The sequence below is a fragment of the Bidens hawaiensis genome, unplaced genomic scaffold, assembly GCF_021521415.1.
Source record: "Bidens hawaiensis isolate Kalapana, Puna unplaced genomic scaffold, B.hawaiensis_p1.1 tig00010251_1, whole genome shotgun sequence".
In the NCBI taxonomy this organism is placed as follows: Eukaryota; Viridiplantae; Streptophyta; class Magnoliopsida; order Asterales; family Asteraceae; genus Bidens; species Bidens hawaiensis.
Window position 1 is genome coordinate 818,749 of NW_027491776.1, and position 15,573 is coordinate 834,321.

At 31.9% G+C, this 15,573-nt stretch overlaps 1 protein-coding gene across 1 annotated transcript; it reads right to left on the minus strand.

Annotated features, from left to right (window-relative positions):
- Window positions 1-1,642: 1,642 nt before the first annotated feature.
- On the minus strand, window positions 1,643-5,714 carry LOC143534621 (UDP-glucose 4-epimerase GEPI48-like). Its single transcript, XM_077029069.1, has 9 exons — window positions 5,296-5,714; window positions 3,718-3,767; window positions 3,489-3,624; window positions 3,306-3,407; window positions 2,992-3,219; window positions 2,831-2,909; window positions 2,637-2,719; window positions 2,419-2,510; window positions 1,643-2,304 (listed from the first exon to the last, which is right to left on the minus strand). The coding sequence occupies exons 1-9, from the start codon at window positions 5,599-5,601 to the stop codon at window positions 2,199-2,201; spliced, it is 1,182 nt and encodes a 393-aa protein (XP_076885184.1). The 5' UTR covers window positions 5,602-5,714; the 3' UTR covers window positions 1,643-2,198.
- Window positions 5,715-15,573: the final 9,859 nt, after the last annotated feature.

Consider the following 15,573-nt stretch of genomic DNA (forward strand, 5'->3'; position numbering starts at 1 on the left):
ATTAAGGTAATGTATATATTGAGTAAAAAACCTTCCTTGAGGTTGTATGTATATCAATGTCCATTTTTTTTCATGGAATAAATGCACTTTTATTTATTAATATTAATATATTATTCCATGTATTTACACTTTTTAGAGTGATTATGCTACACACAAATCAACTGGAAATGTCTCTTTGTAATATTTTGATTTTAGTCTTGTTTACAATACTTTTTCATATGCATTTTTTTATGTAAATGTATATTTTATAACATTCAAGTCATCAAAGTTTTTTTATTTTTTGAACTTTTAATGTGGGGTATGAAAAATATTAATTAAGATGAAACATATTTTACAAGTTTAATTGCTCATTTATCAATAGCCAAATACTAAACATAGTCAAACATGTGTGACGTGTCGGGTCAGGCAACGGGTCAAAACCCAAACTCATTCGATTCAAACTGAGTTCGGACCTAAGTCGGCCGTTTTAAAAAAGACCATTATGATCTAGGTCAAAACACGTTTCGAAAAATGGGTTCGCCTTGCAGTGAGTCGTGTAAATTAGGTTCGCTCATTATATTTGCTTTTATAACGTCTAGTGACACATGACGGCAGGCTAGTAACGATGTTGACCCATGATGGTAATGGGTAGTGTGTATCCATTTCACTCATTTTAAGTTAGCAAATCTTATAGTAACTCAATTAACCCCAAATTAGTAAGTTGTATATTTTATAGATACAAATTTTTTCACCCAAGTAAAACTAATCATAAATGATAGTCTTAAATCAATTTGTATATAATTAACTGCTTAAGAGAACAGTCACAAAAACTCATCTACGAGTCGCGACACAATTTTGAATCCAGATTCCAGACCGAGTAAAATTTTGTCATGTCTTAAAAATGCTTAATTATATTGATTTAGAAACATAGTATTTTCATATTATATAAAACCAGAACCACATTTAAAAGAACATATTCTATCATTTTTTGAAGTTGAAGTCTGCATGCATTTGTCTTGTATATTGTTTTATGCTTTTTATTTATAGCGAAAGCGCGTGTATAGATTTTTTCAATAGAATTACATTTGTATTTTTGTTAATGTAACTTTCTAGTTGGTTTGATGTTGATGTGTTGAGTGTCAACAAGCTTATTAGTTCTTCGTAAACATCAATGATTTGCACTATATTATTAATTAGATAACAGTACGAACACGGCTAAAAACAAATAGAGCCGGCAAAACCTACGATTCTGTCTCGTAGATTCCAACACATTCTACGTTAAAGACATAAAACAACCTGAAAGATTAATCCGTTTAGTTAAATGGGTTGATCACGAACCCGTTTAACCCATTTTTACAATATACCAACTCGATTAACACGCTTACAACTTGGTTGTCGCCCGCTAACAATCAACTCGTTTGACATGTTTATGTAAATATCAAACGAGTTGTGTGCGAGTTAGTGTTGATGTTTTTGACATGATCTAAAATATGGTTGTGTTCGGGTTGAACAATGCAACCTGCCAACTCAATAATAATTTCACTTATTATACTCATGCCAAAAGAACTCAGTAGTAGTCTTTTTTACTTCAAAGACTGTAAATTAGCATGATAAACAAAGGACAAAATAGAAACACAAAAGAATACATAATACAAATATTGGGTTTGGATCAAATACAAATTCTAACCGGTCTTGAGTTCTTGCCAGTTGATCGGTTTAGAATGAAATGGGCTTAATGAGCCCAACTGATCTAGACTGGGCCGGGCCTAATGGGCTTTCCTCACCAGCTTTTGAGGTATGGTCTAAAATGGTCCAATTAGGTACATAACCACAGTCATAACTCATAATCATAAAAACAAAACATGGAAACATAAAACTATAAAAGAAACCAACCCAAAACAGTAGCAAAAGCATAGACGCAGAAAGCATAAATCTTTACTGAAATAATAATTTTAATATAATGAATAAAAGAACAGATTGCTGCACAAATACCATACCAATGTTCGATATACAAATCTATTTGTTCTTTCAGCGTTAGCCCCACTACCTTAACATCTATATAAAAACCAGCTACTAATTACAGAAATAACGAAAGACCTATGAACACATCACTCATAACACTAAACCTGATTACGCTATTTTGGAAGATTCATGAACTAATGACGCATAGTAACCACATAAATACTGCCATAAAATTTGAATGAGAATTCGTCTGGTTTTCATTTATACTTTTGTTTGTCTTCCTCTTTCGTTAAATAACCGTACGGGTTCTTACTGGCCCAGTTCCACTGATCTCTGCACATCTCGTCTATGCCATATTTTGCCCTGCAATTAACACGCCAATAGATTAGCATAATCTCTCAAAAAGTCAATACTATGCAGGGTTAAACCTCTTTATAGATAATAAGATCAATTCGGGCTATGCTTTCTGCTACTTACTTCCAGTTCAACATGCGTGCAGCCTTCTCTGTTGATGCGTATACCACCTCAGCATCACCAGGTCGTCGGTCAGACATTACAAGAGGAATTTTCTGTGCAAACAATATCAAGATTCAGATATTATATATAACCGCTAGTGCATAAAGTAACAGATACAAGATTTCGGATATATTAATATTTTTTAATAAGAAAAAAACATGTTTTCAAACTCATAATACCTTTCCCGATGCCTTTTCAAAAGCCGCTACCATCTCCAAAACAGATGTGCCTTTACCCGTTCCCAAGTTGTACGCCTCACAGCCTACAAATGATACAACAGTCAGTCAAAGTCAAAAGTCAAACACGGTATGAAATTGAAAATAATGCAAAAACCATGCTCTTTAAATTTCAACAAGAGAAAATAGAGACTGACCGGTGTTAGGGTCCGAGAGTTTCTTCAATGCAGCAGTGTGTCCGTCTGCTAGATCTACAACATGGATATAATCCCGTACCTGAAAATCAAATTGTAAAACACAATATCAAGACCAAATTCTACGAAGTTATAAAATATTTAAGTAAGAATTCCAAGCATACCCCTGTTCCATCTTTAGTTGAGTAATCAGTTCCAAACACTCTAAGTGTAGGTAACCTACCAACAGCGACTTGCTGGACAAATGGCATAAGATTATTGGGGACCCCACGTGGGTCCTCACCGATGTCACCACTAGGGTGTGCGCCAACAGGGTTAAAGTACCGCAATAATATTATTTTCCATCTATTATCTGAAGCATATAAATCCTGGCATATTTCCTCAATCATCAGCTGCAAATATCGATTGATTAATTATTCATTAGTCCATAATAACACTTTGGGTTGACCAAACAAATACAAGGTTGACCGTTTTGTACCTTGGTACGCCCATACGGGTTAGCTGCAGATAAAGGAAACTCTTCGGTGCAGGGTACCTCTTTTGGCCAGCCATAAACCGTTGCAGATGATGAAAACACAAGCTGAATAACACAATTTACAACAGATGAGCATCTTAAGTTTTTTAAAAACAGGTTTACGAAGAACATATAATAATTTGGTACCTTTTTACATCCATAGGCATCCATAACTTCCAATAGAGTTAAAGTACCAATGACGTTATTGTCATAATACAGCAAGGGTTTCTTCACACTTTCACCGACTGCCTTTAATCCAGAAAAATGAATAACAGCATCAAACCTGCATACACATCAGATTATTTAATTTAATTCATTAAATACTAAAGTGCAAGATGTAAGAATAGTTTGTAAAGAGTATAATTAATTAACATACTTTGTGAATGCAAAAAGCTCTTCTAATGCAAGCTTGTTCCGGATATCCATCTGCAGTGAATTTAAACCATAAAAAATTTATCCTTTTTCAAGTCATTTTAATTGAATTAAGCAAAGCTTATAAGATTCACTTCTCTGCAGATCTTATTACAGCCTAAAAGATAATAACAGACATGGTCATGTTGTGACAGCATATCAAAGTCCACACACGTAGTTCAAGATTACAACTTTATAACATAAAAAAATAAAAAGAAATAAATAAATCCAGATGCTCTAAATAAACTTTAAACCAATTTATTATGTTTGGTTTCTAGCCTAACAATTGTAGAGATTGTATCAAGCACTCAACTTTCTAGCCTCAAATGTAGATACATATCTAAGTTTCAGACGCTAAATCACTTAATTACCATATAAAGCAGCACAAGTTTTTAAAATCTAAAACAAGCTTAAATCTTTAAAAAGATATGCATAAAAATGAAACCATCTCTAGCATCCTATCAACTAATTTATTAAACACAAAATGTAAATTAAAGTTAAGATTCAACAGTAAATAACTAACCATGAAACAATATAATACAAGACAATTAAACAAAAAATAAAAGACTAACATATGAATATAGTTTCTTAATTTTGCTTGAAAGACTAAACTTGAAATAAAAAATTGGGAATAGTGAAACATATCTTATTACTTTATTGAACACAACATGTAAACTTAAAGTAAAGATTCAATTGTTATTAACTAAATATATGAAAAAAAACATATAAAACAGTTTAAAAAAAAAAAGAAAACATATGAATAAAGTTTCTTAATTTTGCTTGACTTAACTTAAAATCAAAAAATTGAAAAAAAGGAAATTTAAAGTTACAGAAGACAAAATGTAATTTTAAATTAAAGATTCAATTGTAAATAACTTAATAATTATATAAATTTTCTTAATTTTGCTTGAAAAGACTGTATCTCTAAAGTAAACATCAAATCAATTGAGTTACAGAAGACAAAATGTAGATTTAAAGTAAAAATTCAATTGTAAATAACTAAATAATATGATACAATACATACAAAACAGTAAAAAAAAGTAATAACTGAATAAAGTTTGTTAATTTGCTATAAAACACTAAAATTAAAGATCAAAAAAGGTAATAATTGAATAAAGTTTGTTAATTTGCTATAAAACACTAAAATTAAAGATCAAAAAAGGTAATAATTGAATAAAGTTTGTTAATTTGCTATAAAACACAAAAATTAAAGATCAAAAAAGGGTAATAATTGAATAAAGTTTGTTAATTTGCTAAAAAAACACTAAAATTACAGATAAAAACAGGTAATAATTGAATAAAGTTTGTTAATTTGCTATAAAACACTAAAACTAAAGATCAAAAAAGGGTAATAATTGAATAAAGTTTGTTAATTTTGCTATACAACACTAAAATTAAAGATAAAAAAAAAGTAATAATTGAATAAAGTTTGTTAATTTGGTATAAAACACTAAAATTAAAGATCAAAAAAGGGTAATAATTGAATAAAGTTTATTAATTTTGCTATAAAACAGTAAAAAATTAAAGATTAAAAATTATTAACCTGGTGAAAAGACAGATTAGACCCATAATCACCAGCAAGTTTCCGAACTCGATTAATAGCAACTTGTGAAGAATTATCAAAATTATCAACAACCACCGTCTTGTAACCTTCTAACAGCAGCTGCAATACAGTATGACTGCCGATGTAACCAGCACCACCGGTGACCAATACGCACTGCGGCTGGCCCATTGAAGCTGAAACTGAAGAGGGTTTTATGTGCAATTGATTATTATTATTATTATTATTAATATTATATGATGATGGTAATTGTATATGAAGAGGTGGGTTTGACGTAATGATGTTCATGTTGTATATATTGTGTGTGTGGTATTCAATTCAAAATGGTGGGGTACATTTGGAATTGGAAGAATTGGAATTAGGGTTTTTTTTTGTTTGTTTATTAATCGATTTTGGGGATTGTGAGAGAAGATACAAATTGAAAATTGAAGGGAGGACACGTAACGAGATGTTATTGGATACACGAAAATATAATGGATTAAAAACTTAAAATCATATTTTTACGGCGGTTAAAACTTGTCAAGCTATCGTTAATATCATTTTTTTAAGTGGTAACGAATGTTTCAAATCATCAAATGAGATACTGATTGAATTCATCATGTGAAAATATACTCGTTTTTTGATTCGGGAAAAACCTTTATCTAAGGCCAACTCCCGCGAATACTCAATAATATGGTGAGATAAAATCTGTTCAGTTCAATAATCCAACTAGTGAAAGTCACATACTCGTCTAGTTTTTCATCATCACCTTGGTGACTCTGAAACTAATCATGAGGGCAGACTCGAATATGGGTCGTATGAAACACCAAGTCTGTCCCTTATCACTCTAACACCGGCTCATTGGCTTCCGTTAAAATCATTAGCTAAATAAACTATATTATTATTATTATTATTATTATTATTATTATTATTATTATTATTATATATACAAAATAAATCCAGGGCATGTGTGGTGGTTTAACCATAAATGATTAATTAAAACGTCACTTCATTGCAATGTAGACAGGGGTTTTAATCAGTCCATTTGTTGTCGTTCAAAAAAAAACTGTCCATTTGTTAATTTAAATGTTACTGGTTAACTAATTTTAACTAGCTAGTTATAATGGTAGAGAAATAAAAAAAAAGAAGAAGAAAAGTTTGATTGATTATTAGTGGATGACCCACCTTCCATCCGTTAAAGAGCTCGTTACCACATTAACACACCCCCTTTAATGTGACCTCGCTTAACGTCGCGACGCGGTATATCCGACGTTAAGGGGCTACCACATTAGTTGTAACGGCAGTGTTTGTGATCGACAAGAGCCTAACAACTATATGATGCATAGTAAATGTTTGTACATGGTGTTTTCCAATTTAAAAATATCAGACAATTATACACTTAGCTATTACCCGTAAAACAATATAACATTTGTATTAAGCAGTTTTCACTATTCTTGATATATTAATAACCATGAAAAAACCTTCATCTGAGGCCCCATTAGTCATTTACTTACGTATCGCAATTTACATGTGATCTGATTATGTTGTTACTTTCGGTTCTTTTTTTTACTAACGTTCGAAAAATATTTTATAAAATTTTATTTTATTTTGTATGAAGTTTATTGAGTCGTGTAAAATATAGAAAAGTAATACGTAATGTAACAAACAATGAATGTCATGGGTATCTTCCAAGAATCTTCGTTGTCACATCTTGAGACTAACGTAATCAAAGGTAATACTTTCCATGACATTATACTGTAGTTAATTTAAGAAATATTAAAAAGTGGAAGATATCACGAAATTCATTTCACTTTCAATGTCGCTTTTGGTTGGCATGAACAAGAGTATGAAATCTCATGTGACTGTATGAATAATTAATTTTATATAGTTTCAATCTGAAATATAAATTATTAACTTCTTTACTGTATAGTTATTTATTTTTTCTTTAACGTCTAACACACAACCCTTAGCTACAACCACATTTTACATACCTTGATCATGCTAGCTCAACGATGCTTCAGTGTATTAGTAATTTAATAAACTTGTAATTTGTAAAATTGCTAGAAAATATAGTGTATTTGTTAGAGGTTGGTTTCTTAATAAATGTGTTTTTTAATTTATGTTTTAATATCAACACTTTAGTTATGTTTTAATATTAAAGTTTTATTCTTTTTAAAAAGAAAATAAATTAAAAACAAATAATGTTAGTTGTTTAAAATAATTAATGATTCAATGAGCTAGCGGTGGAGTGATAAAAGAGAGACTTGGTATTTCATGTAACCCATGTTCAATTCCTGCCACCAGCATTTAGTTTTAGAGACACCAAAATGATGATGGGAGACTAGACGAATATGTGGCTTTCACTAGGTTGATATTTGAACTGAACGAGTTTTATCTCACCACACTGTCGTGCCTTCTGTTAGTGTTCACAGAGGTGTTCAAGAAATCCGAAATCCGAACCGAAACCCAAATAAACCGATCCGAATTCTTATTCAGATATTCGGATCAGATCAATCCAAATATCCGATTAACTAATTCGGGTTCGGATCGGATTCAGGTATTAAATTTTAAAAAATTCGGATTGTTCGGATTATTCGGATATCCGTTTAATCCGAATAAAAAACATGTGTTTTAGTGATATTTTCCGGGTTAATATATTAATTAAACTATTATTTAAAGTTTAAACTTTAAATTTGTGTTAAGAGTAATTCGTATTTTTCGGTTTGTATGTTTATTGTGATTTTAAACTATTAAATGTTATGAACAAAAAAAAGTAGGAAAATTTTTTAGGCTTATTTCGGATTATTCAGATAATTTCGGATTTTTCGGATATTATCCGAATCCGATCCGAATTGAATTCGGATAGATTCGGATCGGATAGGAATAAACCTAATTCGGATCGGATCGAATTTTGGATAGGGTCCAAAATTCTAAAATCCGAATAACCCGAACCGAATAATCCGTTATCCAATCCGATAAACACCCTTAGTGTTCATGGACGTTGGCCTTAAGGGAAGGTTTTTCTCGGATAGGAAGACGAACGTATCCCGATATAGTTAATTTAATCAGTAGTTCATTTAGAGTTTTGTTTCCGTTTAAGTAATGATAATCACATTCACTTTTCATTATCCATAACATCCATTTCATGAATGTGAATGTGAATGTGAATGTGAATGTGAATGTGAATGTGAATGTGAATGTGAATGTGCTCCATACTTCTTACACCCATAACACATGATGCATGCTAGGCCAATAACCAATTTGTAAATATTGTAACGGAGAACCACAAGAATAACATGAAGATAAATAATAATATGGAGTGGTTGGGTTTTACGTGACGGCAATCAATTGGATGACAACCGTCGCTTTGTAACTTTATTAGTATGTTGGTCACCATAGTTATAGTTGTCAACCCAACTCATTTTCCTAATAAAATAAATTAATTAACAAACTCCATTATCATTATGCCTCTCACCCCTTCCCTATACTCTCATGCTTATGTTCCACCAACCTTAATCATATGTTTCACCTTCAAGCTAGCCAAAAAGATCACTAGTTCATATGAAATTCGACACAAGTGAATATTTTAATAAGATCAAAATAATTGATCCATTAGTATTTTTTTAAGCCTAAAGTTTTATGTTCCTAATAAAATCAAACTTGTTTAGTAAAACTATTCAAAGGATTTTAATCACTACTTTAGAGCGACCTTTAACTCATTTCACGATTAACTAGCTAACCCTAGATAAAAGAATGTTATGTATTTGCTTGGAGTTATTTTGCTTACCGGCAATTATATATGAATGTATGATTGTACATACCCGCAAAACATGCAAAAAAAGAGAGAAAAGGGATAATGAATATAAACATATACCTACTTTGATCAAGATGGCAAATGGTTTATGCTTAAGAGTCTTAACTGAGGGTCTCTACTGTTTATTTATATTTTAGTTTTGAGAATGTGTTACTAGAAAACTTACTAGATTTCGTCAAATACACTACGAGTCACATTTTTTGTTGGGCGGGTGGCCTTCAAGAGGTCGTGGTACAATTTAAGTGGAAGCAAGATTCATGCATTAGAACTTTGTTGGAGGAGAATTGCGTACTTATCAATGTGCTGGACTTGAAGGTTGGGTTCGTCTTACTGACATGTATTAAGTTGGACTTCATTGTTAAATAAAATATTTTATTATATAATATTGCATATATGTGTAAATTAACACGGTTAAACACAAGTTATAATTTAATTACCGGAGATCTGTCTATGGTACTATTTGTAGAATTGTGGTGATACTATGATTATCATGCAGATACACAAGATATCATTTTATTACCTGTTTGATTTAACTTATCTGTTACTGAACTTATAATGACAATTGTCGTATGTTTTAAGTGTGTATATCAAGTACGTGTTGAGGAGTTACTAAGGATTGGATGGATTTAGAGTTAAAGTGTTAATAGATTCTTCATGTTGCTATTTAGGACCAGTAATTTCTGACACGAACTTATTAACACGACATGACACGGGTTTTAAGAAGTTTGAGTTTGAGCTTAACAAGTTTCATGACTTAAACATGTCAACCTATTTAAAACATATTTAAATCTGTGTCCTAACAGGTCAAAGGACATGTTAACCTCTTAATAACCTTTGTAAATTTTTATTTTACGAAAAGAAAATTAATAGGAATATTATATTTTAATAATCCTTATTAAATGGTATTGGCCGATAATAATCCCTATTCGTTTTATCGCCACTGGTGGCCCCAAATTCAAAAAAGTTGGCCCCCCAATGGTTCCCCGTTAAAAATGACTTAACGGTGTTATAATTTTTCCTGAATTTCAAACCAATGTTTTAGGGCTTTTGATCGTTAGGAGGATACGAGTCGATTGGTGTAAAACTTAGTTTGAAATAGTGCTTCAAAATGACGAAACAATACTTCAATTCGGGTGTTTTAACTTACAATTAACCAAAATCAAGTCGTTTGGATCATTGTTTCAAGCTAAGTTTTACACAAATCGACTCGTATCCTCGTAACAATCAAAAGCCCTAAAACATTTGTTTGAAATTTAGGAAAAACTATAACGATGTTAAATCATTTTTAACGGTGAACCATTGGGGGCCAACTTTTTTGAATTTGGGACCGTCAGTGGCGATAAAAAGAATAGGGATTTTTATCGACCAATACCATTTAATAGGGATTATTAAAATCCAATATTCCAAATTAATATACACCCCTAAAGTTAACAAACCTAAAGTCATATTTACATACGACATTTCATTCATGATTGTCAAACCCGATATTATATTTTTAATAGATGTTATGATTTGCTTATATGGTTTTTTGTTTAAAATATGCTATAGATTTTTGTTTTTTTGTTTCAAATGTATAATGGATTATGTATTAATTAAAACTTTTATGCTTGTTTTGAAACCTTTTGTTTCACTAAATGAACATTATTCATTGTGTCTTTAAACATGTCTTAACATGCAACATGTTACTGAACATGTATGTGTTATTGTTTGGAGAAAAAAAAGACACATTGCTTATCGTGTCGTGTTTAATACCACATATCATCGTGTCTTATCATGTCTGACATACGTTTTGCCAGCCCTATTACTATTAATATTTTGAAAACCTTGTGTTTAGACTATGCATTCCTATATTTCTTCACTTCTAAGTATTGTGCTAAGGATTTTAGTGAAGTTTTTAAGTTTTCTGGTATGTAAGTTCTTATATCAATCGATCGCGTTAAATAAAGAATTAAAAAAAATATGATATTGTTCTACCGACATGAAGTTTAATAGGATAAATAATAAGTCAATTATACACTTAATTTCCATCATTTTGCAATTAATTATATCTCTTGATAGTTGATACTCTTTGGACGTTATTGTATTATGATTGTTTGAATTTAATCATTTTAATACCCAAAACAAAAGACTTCTAAAATAAAGAATCATAGCTAGTGAGAGTGGCATGTGGAAGTAGACTAAGCAAAATATTTATATTATATAAACAATTGTGAGTGTAACCTGTAAAATTTATATAGTGAAGATTTATCATTTGAAGATTTACAATCTACTTGTTGCTTCTATGCGTTGTTATTGAGTTATTATTTCGTGTATTTTAGTGAATTTTTGCATTATTATTTCTTTAAATTATTTATTGATAGGAGTTTATTGTAATCTACTCTACTTTAAACATTTACAAAAACAAGTCTTGGTATTATCTGGTGGACAGTATGCATGGTTCAACCATTTGAATCCCCAAAGCATATACTAAAATTGAGATTCTTTTCATAACAAAATATTTTTTCTTAGAATATGATAAGTTATGTATACGATTTCTAAAAGAAACAAAATCACACAATTGGTACCATACCAAATAATATCGATACTTAAAACGAGTAAAAGTATAAATCGAATGTCATACATTTTAATCGGTTCGATACTAGTACCATCGAATACCGAAACTAAGTGGTATCAATATCGAAAACTTGAAAAACAAATACTAGTATCATTAACGATGTGTTCGGCGGTACCGGTATAGTGAAAAGAAAACATATCTGTCACACCCCCATCTCAGGCCTAGGAGCGTGACCCATAAGTTGGTATCGTAATTGTAAATAAATCAGAGTTGCGTTAATTTGCGGAAGACTTATAAAACTTTAAGAATCAAAAGTAACATTGATATATACATTCAAAAGACGGGATAATAAAATACCCGTTTAAGTTGTTACAAGAATATTACTTGTTTATGTTTACAAACCATCATTTTAAACTTATACAAAATGCATCCGAGCCATCGGATATTAGTAGCACTTCGTCATTCCAAGCGCTATCATTGTTCACCTGCAAAATGTAAGAAAATACGTCAGCAACGAATGCTGGTGAACACGCTGACGCAAAATAATCTCTTTTACTTTATTACCCCTCGAGACTACACCTGCCTCGGCCCAACGTGGCTTAGAAATAACAAAGTCAAATAACACATTATAACTCGAGCCTCTACTCTAGGTCACCTCAGCAAACACCGCAGCGTTCGACTTAGTTAAGTACCCGTAAATATACACATAAGGTCGTACTCCCTGCAGGAGAGCGTCCTACGACCAAGGGTGGTGCGATGTGCCCATTCACCTCATAGTACCACCTATGTAAGGATCCAAACATACGTATACCACAGCCTGAGGGCTAGGTTCATACCCATAGTTATAACGGTTTTAGGAACACATGGTTCCTTGTAAACAATTTCATATAACAAGTTTGACTCATTTGAAAACAAGTTTAAAAGTTTGGGGGCGTATTCACCTTATCTCTTTAGGATCAGCTTCACTCACCGTCCAAGGGTCTTTCCCTTATTTATCTCGCACCTATAGTACGAGTATAAATATTTGTTAGTCGGATACACGATCCGGCTTAAGACCTTTAGTCTTATCTCAATTCTCGATGAACCTTTAGTTCATTTTCTTTTACTTGAAAACCTTTAGTTTAAAAGTAAATTATAAACCTTTAGTTTATATAGAAACCCGACGTTTCTTCTTCTCCAAGAAACGTAATCAATCATTTTCTTTTATTATTTAAGAATACTCTTTATTCATTAAATAATATTTTCATAACAAATAATATATACATATATACTTGCACACATATATACGTATTCACCATATTCAATAATCAATCTTTTATTCATTTATTTGTTATGTTTTTTTCTCTTTTATCGAGGTATCGAGTATAACCTCGACTTAAGGCTTAAGCCTTTAATATAATATTATATTATATTGAATTGTCGTTACGCCTAACCTTAGTGGCGTTTAAAAACTCTAGGGACTCGAGCAGCACTCCAACGCCGCTTCTTTTCTCGATCAATACTTTTCTCGACACGCAAATCGACAAACGCCAATCTTCAACACACGTTGGCATGTACTTCGAGAACAAACACCATCTTGGTCAAATGTGGGTGGAGGGTGGCACGAACTTCGAGGAAACGTTGTATACAAACGAGGGATCGGGGCACACTTATCGAGGTAAATCGATTATATGAACTTGGAATTCTAGTGAGATGTTAGAGAGAGAGAAAGGAGAGCAGATTTTGGTGTGAGTTGGAATGAATCCCGAACCCGCTATTTATAGACAAAATTTGGGCTCCCATCGCGGTACGCGATGGGTCCCTGGACAGACCTATCGCGACCTATCGCGTATCGCGATATAGGTCTGTCAAGTCACTGCATAGGCTTGCCACGTGGCAGGCGCCGCGCCACGTGGCGGCAGTGATGCCACGTGGTGACACGTGGCAGCAACCAGTGCCACCGTGTGCCACGTGGCACACGTGTCACACTTTGTCAGACACCCCATCGCGGTACGCGATGGGAGTCTCTTTTGATCCATCGCGTAGCGCGATGGGTCAAGAAAACAAAATTTTTATTTTTAACCCTCGGGTTTGAATTTTGGCAATTTTAGTCCCTAGCCTTTGGAAAGTTTATATTTTGAACTCAAAATTTACGCGATGTTACAATATCCAAGTAAAATAAGTAAATTGCTATTTGCTCTCCTTGTCAATGTTGCAAAAATCCCGACTAGGCGTTGATTAATCGCTAGTCAAATCCGGACAAAATCTAGATTAATCATACCTAATTGGTTTTTTCTAATGAGGTTTTGGCTAAAATATGCGGTTTTCGACGTCAGAGGTTTTCAGAGAGATTGCAGCAAAAACCAGTGGTTTCCAACAAGATTTCAGCCAATTTCCGGCCCAAATGTTTTTGTGTATGTATAAAACTGAAAGAAAAACATATAATAATGTGTGCGTGCAGAAAACTATACATTAAAGTCCGATCTGATTAATTGTTAGTCCCCACCTAATCATTCGACTAACGGTTTTTACAACACCGGTCCTTGTATATATAAATTTAAAAATTGAACAAATTTAAGGGTAGTATCAGTATGTAAATGTATAATAAAAGGTATTTAATATTTGTGTAGATGAGTTACATAAGCTTTGGACAACTCTGTTAATGTTTAAACATAAAATGATTGGGTGAAGATTTTTTGTAGGTGGTGTTGAACACCGACAAATATTGAAGTAAAAAAGAATATTATATTATTTAGCTGTAGAAGAAGAAGAAGAAAAAAGAATCCAGAGCGTTTATTCCATGGAATGTGGCAGCATTTTATTTGTCCAACTGTAAGAATAGAAGGGGGAAGAATCCACCCACCTCACAATTCACGGTTTCAACTTTCAACACGACTTCCTTAAACTTGCTTGCCGACCATATATTACTAATTTTTAATTATTGTTTATTGATATAATAATTTTAATAAGATATTAATTCTAAATTTTTCATCAACATATATTAGTCAGGAGCTATCTTAATTACTTTTACCATATTAACGTATAAGATTTATTATATATATATATATATATATATTGTTGATTAATAATACGTAATAATTGGGATTCCAAAGCAACTGTTAACAAAAGAGTAGCAAGAGGCGATTCAAGCAATTATTGTAGTGACGTTTTGGATTATTTGAAAATGGAGAAACGAGAGAGTTTTCACAGACATTGGGCGATCTTAAAGGTAGCTGCCAATGAGAGATTTTCTTTTTATAGATAAAAAATCAAAGCAAGAGATCCACATAGGATTGAGAAGCTTGATGTAGGTTTAACTTTGTAAAATTTCCTTTGTAAGTATATGTTATATTTGCCATGAGCTCCTAGCTACTGATTAGTTGTTTCCCATTCTGGTTTTAATATATTCTAATTTAAAAAAAGAATTTGTTTTCATTAAATTATGTCAATTTATACATTTTACCCAATATTTTTGGAAGAAACATATATACATTACTGACAAGAGACACAGACATGTGTAGTGTGGCTGTGTGTAATTCCTGGATGACCAGAAATGAAGGCCCACAACAACTGTTTTTTGTTGGATACTTGGATTCATATGGTTGAATCAATGATTCTAATCACCTAAAAATAGTTAGTTAATACTTAATAGTAGTAATATAAATGATTAATACATTATAAAACCTATATATCAATAAAGTAATAACCACTTACTTTTAATAAAACAAGTGTGTAAATTTTATAAATAAAGAGTTTGGTTTATGTAGTGGAAGTGCAAGGGCGTAAAGTAAAGTGTACCATCATGTTCCTGTTGGAGACCACATGGCTTTGGTAATGTTGCCTCTGTAAGCAATTTTGCCATCCAACATCACTCAATACAATGCCAATTTATAAAAAAATAAAATAATAATAATAATAATTATTATTATTATAC

Coding starts and splice junctions, on each gene's coding strand:
- LOC143534621 (XM_077029069.1), bottom strand. CDS start 5,601: ATGAACATCATTACGTCAAACCCACCTCTTCATATACAATTACCATCA. Junction 2,511..2,636: donor TTGAAAAGGCATCGGGAAAG/GTATTATGAGTT, acceptor TTGTTTGCACAG/AAAATTCCTCTTGTAATGTC. Junction 2,305..2,418: donor GCACGCATGTTGAACTGGAA/GTAAGTAGCAGA, acceptor TGTTAATTGCAG/GGCAAAATATGGCATAGACG.